This window comes from Dendropsophus ebraccatus, chromosome 5 (assembly GCF_027789765.1).
Source record: "Dendropsophus ebraccatus isolate aDenEbr1 chromosome 5, aDenEbr1.pat, whole genome shotgun sequence".
Taxonomy (NCBI): domain Eukaryota; kingdom Metazoa; phylum Chordata; class Amphibia; order Anura; family Hylidae; genus Dendropsophus; species Dendropsophus ebraccatus.
In genome coordinates this window covers 93,256,420-93,268,717 of record NC_091458.1, presented here as the reverse complement: position 1 = coordinate 93,268,717, position 12,298 = coordinate 93,256,420, and the positions used below count along the sequence as shown (strand labels likewise).

General features: G+C 46.8%; 2 protein-coding genes across 7 annotated transcripts in view; one reads left to right on the top strand and one right to left on the bottom strand.

Moving 5' to 3' along the window:
* POGLUT2 (protein O-glucosyltransferase 2) overlaps window positions 1-6,744 on the bottom strand; it is a 64,687-nt gene extending 57,943 nt beyond the window's left edge. Inside the window, exons 1-2 of the mRNA XM_069970736.1 lie at window positions 6,330-6,744; window positions 3,123-3,328 (exon numbers count right to left, since the gene is read on the bottom strand). Of these exons, the coding sequence (XP_069826837.1) occupies window positions 3,123-3,328; window positions 6,330-6,502 (379 nt within the window). The 5' untranslated portion in view covers window positions 6,503-6,744. The remainder of the gene's footprint in view (window positions 1-3,122; window positions 3,329-6,329) is intronic.
* The window catches only part of BIVM (basic, immunoglobulin-like variable motif containing), a 42,489-nt gene that overhangs the window by 8,790 nt on the left and 21,401 nt on the right, over window positions 1-12,298 (top strand). Inside the window, exons 1-2 of one of the 6 annotated variants that reach the window (XM_069970739.1) lie at window positions 6,311-6,589; window positions 9,359-9,400. The exons of 1 other annotated variant lie outside the window; for it this stretch is intronic. The gene's annotated coding sequence lies outside the window, so the exon portion shown is untranslated. Of the gene's footprint in view, window positions 1-4,307; window positions 4,450-6,310; window positions 6,590-8,586; window positions 8,712-9,358; window positions 9,401-9,559; window positions 9,752-12,298 lie in introns of those variants that run through there. 4 more of the 6 variants (XM_069970740.1, XM_069970744.1, XM_069970743.1 and 1 more) reach the window with 4 other exon arrangements.

Here is a 12,298-nt window from a genome sequence, read left to right as displayed (position 1 = left end):
AGCAGCGCAGAGTACTTGACAAAGTACATTAGATGGGCCAGTGGTACAGTAAATTAGAGAGGACATTGGTACAGTACATTAGAGAGGACAGTGGTACAGTACATTAGAGAGGACAGCGGCACAGTACATTAGAGAGGACAGCAGTGCAGTACATTAGAGGGGACAGTGGTACAGTACATTAGAGGGGACAGTGGTACAGTACATTAGAGGGGACAGTGGCAGAGTACATTAGAGAGGACAGCAGCGCAGTACATTAGAGGGGAGAGTGGTACAGTACATTAGAGGGGACAGTGGCAGAGTACATTAGAGAGGACAGCAGCGCAGTACATTAGAGGGGACAGTGGTAAAGTACATTAGAGAGGACAACAGCGCAGTACATTAGAGAGGACAGCAGCGCAGTACATTAGAGGGGACAGTGGTACAGTACATTAGAGGGGACAGAGGTACAGTACATTAGAGGGGACAGTGGCAGAGTACATTAAAGAGGACAGCAGCGCAGTACATTAGAGGGGACAGTGGTACAGTACATTAGAGGGGACAGTGGCAGAGTACATTAGAGAGGACAGCAGCGCAGTACATTAGAGGGGACAGTGGTAAAGTACATTAGAGAGGACAGCAGCGCAGTACATTAGAGAGGACAGCAGCGCAGTACATTAGAGTGGACAGTGGTACAGTACATTAGAGGACAGTGGTACAGTACATTAGTGGGGACAGTGGTACAGTACATTAGAGGGGACAGTGGCAGAGTACATTAGAGAGGACAGCGGCACAGTAAATTAGAGAGGACAGCAGCACAGTACATTAGAGGGGACAGTGGTACAGTACATCAGAGGACAGTGGTACAGTACATTAGAGGACAGTGGCACTGTACATTAAAGAGGACAGTGGCACTGTACATTAAAGAGGACAGTGGCACTGTACATTAAAGAGGACAGTGGCACTGTACATTAAAGAGGACAGTGACATTGTACATTAAAGAGGCCAGAGGCACAGTACATTAGAGAGGACAGTGGCAATGCACATTAGACAGGTCAGTGCCACAGTACATTAGAGAAGACAGTGGCAAAGAAAGTGTTATTTTTAAATGCCACCCCGCTGCAGATTACCAGGCAGAGCATCACAGAGACGTGACTGGTTCCTACTAAGGTGTCTTTATAGCAGGCACATAAGCTGACAACTCTCTGGTAGCATTGTGATTTTAATCCTTAATGTGACCGTAATAAAATAATTTACATATAATTTGCATATTTACATTCTTTAATTTGAGAAACAGTGAGCTATCTTCTCTAATGGCTCCTTGGGCATATACACTGGGGCCTAGCATACATGAGTTCTGAAGGCGAGAGGGGAGAAAGTCAAAGGCAGACACCTCTCTGGTGACAGGTTATCTTCCCAAAAACAACAGGATCAGGCATGCAGAAATAGCAGGTGTCTGGGAGATCCAGGCCACCATACCCATTAGATTGCCAGCTGTTACCACTGAAATGATAAGAGTTTTGGTTACAGTAATGTAAAGTGTATGGCCAAACTTTACTCTCCATGATAAATAGAATCCAAGAAAACAAAGTTAAAGGGGTTGTCCAGGGAAAATCTTTTTCTTTCAAATCAAGTGGTGTCAGAAATTTATATAAATTTGTAATTTACTTCTATTAAAAAATCTCAAGTCTACTTGAGATATACCTACTATATGTCATGCAGAAAATGTTTTATTTTCAGTATGACACAGTGCTCTCTGCTGACATCTCTGACCAAGACAGGAAATTTGCTGCTGCTCTGGACAGTTCCTGTCTCGGCCAGAGATGTCAGCAGAGAGCACTGTGTCAGGCTGAAAATAAAACATTTCCTGCAGGACATACAGCAGCTGATAAGTATGGGAAGACTTGAAATTTTTAAATAGAAGTAAATTACAACTGACACCAGTTGATTTGAAAGAAAAATATTTTCGCTGGACAAGCCCTTTAAGGCATCCCCTCATCTATCAGCCGTTTACAGAAAGTAACAGAAAATTACTACTCTAACTCATTTTAGCTATGAGAGCAGTCTATATCTCTTTCCGTTAGCTGCTTGCATGCTTTGGTTTACAACATCCTCTATTGTAGCAGAAATACAATAAAATCCCAACAAATCTGCTGTGTTATTAAACTACTTTTCAATCCACCTTTCTCCCAGAAATAAAAGACCTCTTAAGTTTTAAACACTTATAAACAGTTTTTCCTGCATTAAAAGGGTTATCCAGAAAAAATAAAATGAAGGATAGCTGAGGTAGTGTAAACATAATAAATATTAGTTATACATACCCATCCTGATTCCCTCCACTCCTGGTGCTTTACTGGGCTCCACTATCTCCCAGTTCCCGTGACCTCACATAAGCACAGGAAATGTCCACTCTGCCAATAAATGGTTACTGTGAGAACCATGAGACAGAGACCAGAAAAGGATCTGGAGCAGCAGCAGTGTTTGTGGGGACCAGTACAGGGATATATAACTAATGTTCATTATGTTTACACCACCTTCTGCAGTGACATCACTTGAGCCACTGATTGGCTGAGCAGGTAGTTTCTGTGGTGATGTGATTTCATAGGAATAGGGAGGTAGAGGGGACAAGTTAAGAACTAGCAGCAGCATGGGGACTGGGAGGGACTAATGTTTATTATGTGTACACCACCCCCTGCTGTCCTTCACTCTTTGCTTTGCCTGTACAACCCCTTTAAAGCAAATCTATCATTACGATGCTATCTACTATTCTGTTTAAGGCTATGTTCACACACCATATATTTCGTAAAACCACGGGCATTGTACAACGCATGGATGCGCCCACATCAGAACCCTACGGCCAAAAAGATTATCCGGGATGATCTTTTCAGAGACCGGCCGGGTCACGAAACGGCTGGTCTCTTATGACATGTGAACATGACCTAAGACAGCAAATTATAATGACAGGTAATATGACATCTATAAGGAGAGATGCCACCATACACACTAGATGATTGGCCAATACCGCCAAAAATTGATGGGTTTGCTTCACAGTAATCTGATGGCCAGGTGCAATCTAAAATGCCGAAGAAAAAAGGGAATTCTTATTAGGAGCATGAGCTATACAGGTTATACAGAACATAAAATACCTTGAAGAAAATAAGGAGATTTTGCAACATGTTTGCCATTTACTTTGACCTCAATCTGAAGGCTCTTGTAGCTGGCATACAGTCGGTATCTTACAAGGAAGGAGCCATCTTTTCTGTCAAGTAACTGTACCCCCACTCTGGTATACTGCTCTCCTGGTGCAGTGATGTAGACCTGAAACTGGTCCCTCTGAGGAGTAGATGTGAAGCTGAGAAGAAGACAGAAGAAGAGTGAACATATACAATAGTACATCTGCATCTCCCTGCAGTCTAGTACATTTAGTCACTGTTTTACCAAGACAAAATTCTCTCCATGATGGAAATGAAATCGGGAGCGTTAATTTACGGTAACGGCCAGATGTGCAATTATAGTAAATGAGATTCAGAAAGAAATCTAATTCACATAATGAGACCAAAGCGGCAGTCCGCTCTATTCTACTGCAGATCCCGCAGATTTCACCCATTGGATTGAAACTGCAAATTTATTGTGGATTCTTCCACAGCAGTTCTGCCTCTTGGTAATGTTTTTCTACAGCAGGTATATAAGAAAGTTAGTTCCAAAAAGTCAGTAAGTTCCAAAATTCCTGGAGGACTGGTTACCCCCACCCAGCTGTCAGTTTGGGTCTTTAGACCTCGTCCATAGTATACTAGTGTCCACTCAGCTGAAGGGTCAAATTTGCTGAGGAAAATTCCTGCAGAAATCTGCAAGACAATTCAACACCAAATATTGTGGATTTTGGTGAGTATTTGGCGCTATGGTTTTTCCGGCATATTATGGAAAGAAAGAAAAAACTTCAATAGTCTTGAAATCGGCACTTGCTAATAGTGTTGTGGTTTCACATGTAATTTGTAATCAAACCCCCAACAATACATTTTACTGCAAATGTTCTCTTCCCTATTGAAATCAAGAAAAGAAAATAAGCCACGTGGCATGCATTGGTATTTTGTTTTATTATTATTATTTTTTCGCTGTATTGAAAAGCATAGTTAGTTGACTAGCTTGTGAATTCAGAGACATAGGGAAAGGAAATACATACTGCCCTGATTATCTGGATGACTATAGGTGAGGCATGCTACCGTATAAAGTTTCATACTTCTAGGCTGTATACATGTGGTTGCCATGGTCACAGTCCCTTACTGGCAGCAGCAGTTTGTACGGAGGTTTGCTGTCCCATAGGTGTGAACCTACTTGTTTCCTTATGGATAAAGTAATTGTGCACTAAAGGGGAAATTCTTAGGATCATTGTTTCATGCCCCAGTTTTAAATAATATTAGTAAAAGATATGCCCCCGGAGTACAAGAACACTACACCAGCTCTGAGCTATCTGGGGTAAGTTATGTTACATCTGCCAGACTGTGGGGGGCCACGACCGTCCGCTAAGCCCACCCATTGTGTATAGTTGTGTACTCACTTGTATCACTGTGTGCATTGGTAGTTGGGTAGTTGTGTGTTCTGTACTGTTATGTATACTCAGTTTCTCCCCCATATACAGTTGTATACTTCCCATGTACTGTATACTTACTTGCTCCCCCATGTACTGTATACTGTATACTCTCCCATGTACTGTATACTTACTTGTTCCCCCATGTACTGCACACTGTGTACTCCATGTACTGTATACTTACTTGCTCCCCATGCACTGTATACTCTCCCATGTACTGTATACTTACTTGCTCCCCCATGTACTGCATACTGTCTACTCCCCCATGTACTGTATACTCACTTCCTCCCCATGCACTGTATACTCTCCCATGTACTGTATATTTACTTGCTCCCCCATGTACTGTATACTGTGTACTCTCCCATGTACTGTATACTCACTTCCTCCCCATGCACTGTATACTCCCCCATGTACTGTATACTTACTTGCTCCCCATGCACTGTATACTCTCCCATGTACTGTATACTGTGTACTCTCCCATGTACTGTATACTGTATACTCTCCCATGTACTGTATATTTACTTGCTCCCCCATGTGCTGTATACTGTGTACTCTCCCATGTACTGTATACTCACTTCCTCCCCATGCACTGTATACTCCCCCATGTACTGTATACTTACTTGCTCTCCATGCACTGTATACTCTCCCATGTACTGTATATTTACTTGCTCCCCCATGTACTGTATACTGTGTACTCTCCCATGTACTGTATACTCACTTCCTCCCCATGCACTGTATACTCTCACATGTACTGTATACTGTGTACTCTCCCATGTACTGTATACTCTCCCATGTACTGTATATTTACTTGCTCCCCCATGTACTGTATACTGTGTACTCTCCCATGTACTGTATACTCACTTCCTCCCCATGCACTGTATACTCTCACATGTACTGTATACTTACTTGCTTTCCCATGTACTGTATAATGTGTTCTCTCCCATGTGATGTATACTCACTTCCGCCACCATGTACTGTATACCAACTTGCTTCCCCGTGTACTGTATACTCCTCTATGTACTGTATACTCACTTGCTGCCCCATATACAGCTGTGCACTCCCCCATGTACTGCTTACTGTGTACTCCCCATGTACTGTATACTCACTTGCTCCCCCCTCTGTGGCTATGCACTCTCACATGTACTGTACACTCACTTGCTCCCCCTCCGTAGCTGTGCCTTCCCCTATGTAGTATATACTCACTTGCTCCCCTGTATATAGTTGTATACTCACTTGCTTCCCTGTATACAATTTTGTACTCCCCTATGTACTGTATAGTCACTTGCTTCCCTGTATACAGCTGTGTACTCCCCTATGCACTGTATAGTCACTTGCTTCCCTGTATACAGCTGTGTACTCCCCTATGTACTGTATAGTCACTTGCTTCCCTGTATACAGCTGTGTACTCCCCTATGCACTGTATAGTCACTTGCTTCCCTGTATACAGCTGTGTACTCCCCTATGTACTGTATAGTCACTTGCTTCCCTGTATACAGCTGTGCCTTTCCCCATGTCAGTATACCCACTTGCTCCCCTGTGTACAGCTGTGTGCTCCCCCATGTCCTGTATAGTCACTTGCTCCCCTGTATACAGCTGTGCCCTCCCCCATGTACTGTATACTCACGTGCTCCCCTGTATACAGCTGTATAGTCACTTGCTCCCCTGTATACAGCTGTGTGCTCCATGTACTGTATACTCACTTGCTCCCCTGTAGCTCCCCCATGTACTGTATACTCACGTGCTCCCCTGTATACAGCTGTATACTCACTTGCTCCCCTGGGGGTCCGCAGCCTGGATGTAGAAGTAGCGGGCAGGCAGGGCAGCCTGTCCCCGCAGCCCCGGCCCCCATACCCGGCTGAGCTCCGCACTGACAGCAGGGGGGCTCTGGGCGCAGCGCAGGGGGGCTGCTATAGCGGCTACTACCAGGAGCTGCCAGAACATTGACAACACTCAGCGGAGGCGGCCGCCAGACATGAGGGGGATGCGGCTGTGTGCTGCGCTGCTGCCGGGACCGGAGCTGCCAAGAAAGTAGGAACTACTGTGCGCCAGATGTGCGCCGTCTACACAGGAGATGGGAGGGACGGCGGGAGCGGGCTCAGGCGTCTCTCGGGTCCTGCTGCCGGAGGACATCCCGTCTGCACAGGCGCTGTGACTGCGCTGACTGCGCTAATCCCGGCGGCCTGCCATCATGAACGAGTGGGAGAGATCCCAGACATTGCCTCCCGCCCCCCGAGCAGTCTCACAACAGCCGCTCAGGGCAGGGAAGGGAGGCTGTGGATGGGCTGTAAGCGGGGCTCCCCACATACACGGGGGGCTCCTCACATACACAGGGGCTCCTCACATACACAGGGGCTCCTCACATACACAGGGGGGGTCCTCACATACACAGGGGGGCTCCTCACATACACAGGGGGGGCTCCTCACATACACAGGGGCTCCCCACATACACGGGGGGCTCCTCACATACACAGGGGGGGTCCTCACATACACAGGGGGGGCTCCTCACATACACGGGGGGCTCCTCACATACACGGGGGGCTCCTCACATACACAGGGGGGGTCCTCACATACACAGGGGGGGCTCCTCACATACACGGGGGGCTCCTCACATACACAGGGCTCCTCACATACACAGGGGGGCTCCTCACATACACAGGGGCTCCTCACATACACGGGGGGTCCTCACATACACGGGGGGTCCTCACATACACGGGGGGCTCCTCACATACACGGGGGGCTCCTCACATACACGGGGGGTCCTCACATACACGGGGGGTCCTCACATACACGAGGGGCTCCTCACATACACGGGGGGGTCTCCTCACATACACGGGGGGTCTCCTCACATACACGGGGGGGCTCCTCACATACACGGGGGGGCTCCTCACATACACGGGGGGGCTCCTCACATACACGGGGGGGCTCCTCACATACACGGGGGGGCTCCTCACATACACAGGGGCTCCTCACATACACAGGGGGGGTCCTCACATACACAGGGGCTCCTCACATACACAGGGGGGGTCCTCACATACACAGGGGGGGTCCTCACATACACAGGGGCTCCTCGGGGGGTCCTCACATACACAGGGGTCCTCACATACACAGGGGGCTCCTCACATACACAGGGGGCTCCTCACATACACAGGGGTCCTCACATACACAGGGGTCCTCACATACACAGGGGTCCTCACATACACGGGGGGGCTCCTCACATACACAGGGGCTCCTCACATACACAGGGGGGGTCCTCACATACACAGGGGCTCCTCACATACACAGGGGGGGTCCTCACATACACAGGGGGGGTCCTCACATACACAGGGGCTCCTCACATACACAGGGGGGGTCCTCACATACACAGGGGTCCTCACATACACAGGGGGCTCCTCACATACACAGGGGCTCCTTACATACACAGGGGCTCCTCACATACACGGGGGGCTCCTCATACACGGGGGGGTCCTCACATACACGCGGGGCTCCTCACATACACAGGGGGGTCCTCACATACACGGGGGCTCCTCACATACACGGGGGCTCCTCACACACACGGGGGCTCTTCACATACACAGGGGGGGTCCTCACATACACAGGGGCTCCTCACATACACGGGGGGGGGGCTCCTCACATACACGGGGGGGGGGGCTCCTCACATACACGAGGGGCTCCTCGCATACACAGGGGCTCCTCATATACACGGGGGGCTCCTCACACACACGGGGGGCTCCTCATATACACCGGGCTCCTCATATACACCGGGCTCCTCATATACACCGGGCTCCTCACATACACAGGGGCTCCTCACATACACAGGGGCTCCTCACATACACGGGGCTCCTCACATACACAGGGGGGTCCTGACACACACATCGGGGTCCTCACATACATGGGGGCTCCTCACACACACGGGGGGGTCCTCACATAGGGGAGTTCCGGCACATAGACCCCCCCCCCCCCCCTTCCCTATATATCACTATTGTTTACAGTATAAGCTTCCATCCTATTCTTTCTTTATTCTATAGGGACATAGCAGCAGGTTACATCCCTCTCCTTGGAATGCCGGGGAGGTGTAGGGAAATTCTCGGCAGGTTAGAAGACTATATCCCGTTGATATGTCCTTTATGTGCTCAGGGTGCTGAGGATGAGGGTAAGTTTCTTACCTTCATCCCCTGTGTAGTTTGTAGTTATATCCACAGGCTAAGGCCATGTTCATATATATATATATATACGTCAAAGTAAGGCCATTGTTGCCGATTGCAATGACGGCCATGGGATCCCAGCCGGAGCGTATACACATGGTATACACTCCGTCCGGGATCCCCAACGAGAAACTGACATGTCAGTTTTCGCCGTCCACTATTCATTGAATAGCGGCCTCAGGAAACCCTGTCAGTGCACACTATGAAGCGAGTGGCTCTGGCCGCATGATCCATAGTGTGCAGTGAGGAGTTCTGATGTGGGCGTGCACAGATGCACCCGCATCGGAACTCAGCCGCGCTAAAGATCATCCGGTCAGAATGATCTTTTCTGAGACCGGCCATTCCGTGACCCGGCCGGGTCACGGAATGGCCGGTCTCATTCCAGATGTGAACATAGCCTAATACTGCAGTGCAATATCAGTAATATTGGTAGTCTATCTTTGTGCCCGAGGCTTCAGCTTTAGATCAGTAGGTTTACTCATCTGCAGCAGTGTACAGAGGTCTGCAGAGTAGCGGGGGACACTGAGACCACTTGCTGCGTTGCATCTCTTTTTTTTTTTTTTTTTTTTTTTTTTTTTTTTTTTTTTGCTTTTAGACCAAATGTCCTTAGTGATGGAGCCCGGACTGCAGTTTTCCAGTAAGTGAGACACCCAGTTGCCGATTTTATAGCCTTATACTTCATAAAGAAAACAAATGAAAATGACCAAAATATAGTGTATCACCTCCCCTGATGATTTATCATTATTGGTAATGACAGTGTCCATTTAAATCCAGTTCACTATCCTTGTCTACTTAGACGATCTGCCCTAAGCGTCAGCCACCCTATGCTGGGCAACGTTCCCTATGCTGACCAGTCAGAAACCAGCTAGGTACAGATTAGGTACCATCCCGACTCCCACACCATGGCTCTCCACACCACATTCATGGATGCCTTTAACACTAAACATCTGGCTTTAAAGAGGATCAAAACACATCATCTCATGCCCTGGTAGGTTTTGTATAGGAAAACTTCATGCTATTGATGTGGCCTTTTGCCCTACAACTAAAGAAACAGCTGTGTACAGTTTTTTATGTCACTAATGAAAAGTAGAGTTGATTTTGCTTTTCAATGAAAGTGGAAAACCCCAATAGACAAACAAAGGTTTCCATCATCTGGGGCATTACATATAACAGCATGGATATCACTACTATATGTGCGGTGTCACTCTTGAATAACCCTACCTGTTTAGATATTGGAAATAACTGTAAACTAGGAGCTAAAAGAAGTAAAAAGTAGCAATACGGCTGTGATGCACATGTGCAATAAACTCTACTACTTTGTGAATGTCCCTACCCTACCATTACTAATGACTTGTCAAGACAGTACAAGCCAAATGCTCTGCATTGTATTTATTGACCCATGTCCTACATTCCTTTCCTCTTCAACCAGGTGTTATATGCAATCCATAGATTAAATGGGCAGCGGGACAAAAAAACAAAAAAAACTGTGCCAAAAGATTTTATTTCTTGGGTCTGACTGTTATGATCACAACCAATCAGGAGAACAAGTCAGAAGAAGAAGCCAGGAGCAGTCAGCACTTAGCGTATTCTTTCCCATGACATGTGACTGAGATGACTGGATGATGGTAGTCTATGGGGGCCATCTTGCTCACACATATACAGAGTAGGGAGAGAGGGGTCCCTCCCCCACTCATCATGACCACTGGCGGTCTGAACTCTCAGACCACGACCGATTAAAAAGATTTTATTGGTGCCAGGTAAACTAAAATACTATGAAAGTATTTACCACACATTGGTGACACTGGTAAACTAAAATAATACTAAACATATATATATCTCTGTAGGTTACTATTTCCATACACAGTCATTTATATCCTGTTTAACAAGTCACAAGTGGTAAAGTTACAACACACTGCATTCCAGAGGTTTATTACATTGACTGCACTTTATGTGACTCGGCCCCCTTGCCTGGCTATGGAATTAAAAACATTTGAATTGAGAGAAAAAAATGTTTTTTCTTTGTCAGTGAACATTGATTTTTACATTTTTCAGAGAACAATGATAAATGGATTGGCTCCCTTCTGAGGAACTGTCATGGCAGCCTGAGAACATATAAGCTGAAACTACATATTAGTGTAGCTTCTCACGTAAGGGCCCTATTACACGGGACGATAATCGTGCGAAAAATCGTTAATCGTTCGAATTTAAACGATAAATTGCAGGCAACGATCGAAATATCGTTCGTATGTCATTGATCGTTGATTTAGATCTGAACCTAAAATTATCGTTAATCATTCGCTGAAGTTCCACGTTCGTTCGCTCAAGTTCCGTATTTTTCACTAATCGTTTAGTGTAATAGCACATTGCCCATTGTTTTCCTGAGATCAGAAGGAATAAACGATCACAATAACATTCGTAATAGCGGTCATATCTACCGTGTAATATGGCGAACAATTTCAGGTTAACGATAAACAATAGCTCAGTGTGATAGGACCCTAACGGATCCGCAGCGGATTTTACGCTATGAAACCAGCTGCAGATCCCTTGATTTTGAATGAGAAGACATACTCGCAGCGTGATGACAATGTAAGTCCCGGCCCCATTAACCCCCTGCCCCGGGATGATACATTACCTGCTTCACAGTCTGGCGGCATCTGAGGCTCCTGGAGGTCCCACGCAGCCAATCAGTGCATGGCCCCACTGCAGTCACTGATTGGCTGCCCGGGAGCCCTGAGCCTCAGATGCAGCCGGATCATGAAGTAGGTAATGTATCATCCTGGGGGCAGGGGGTTAATGAGGCCGGGACATACATACTTGCAGCGTGATGTCAACCCCCGCTGTGAGTATATCTTTTCATTCAAAATCATTGATAAGGGATCTGCAGTGGATTTCGCTGCAAATTCACAGTGTAAAATCTGCTGCGGATCAGTTACGTGTGAAGCTACCCTTATTTTAAAAAATGTTTTTTATTTCTATGTCCTTATTCCTATAAGTTATATAAAAATTCTGTGGAGGTCAATAACACACTCCCCCCTATAAAAATTCCATAAGAATGTAGTCTTTATGTCTTTACACCGCAATTCCACACATGGACACACATGGGGTATATCTTAAACTGCTGAATCAGGGTAATAAATCTTGACTTGAACTTTTCTGTGTTACAGAATGAAATTTATAAAATAAAAAATTTGCAAAAAAATAAAAATGTTAACCCCTAGACGACCCTGGACGTAGGGTTACGTCATGGAAGTCTGTCCCCAGACGACCCATGATGTAACTACGTCCTGGGTGTTTCTCCCGCTATGAAGCGTGCTCCGGAGCAGAGCGCGCTTCAAAGGAGGTGGGGGCCGGCTGCAGTGAGCAGCCGGGACCTCACCGGTAATGACATGCTGCAGCGATCTCGCTGCCGCGTGTCATTAACCCCTTAAACGCTGCGATCGCAGGGGTTAAAGTGTAAGTGACAGGGGGAGTCCCCTGTCACTTACCGATCGGGACCCCCGCAGTGTGACTGCGGGGGTCCCGATAGTTGAAACGG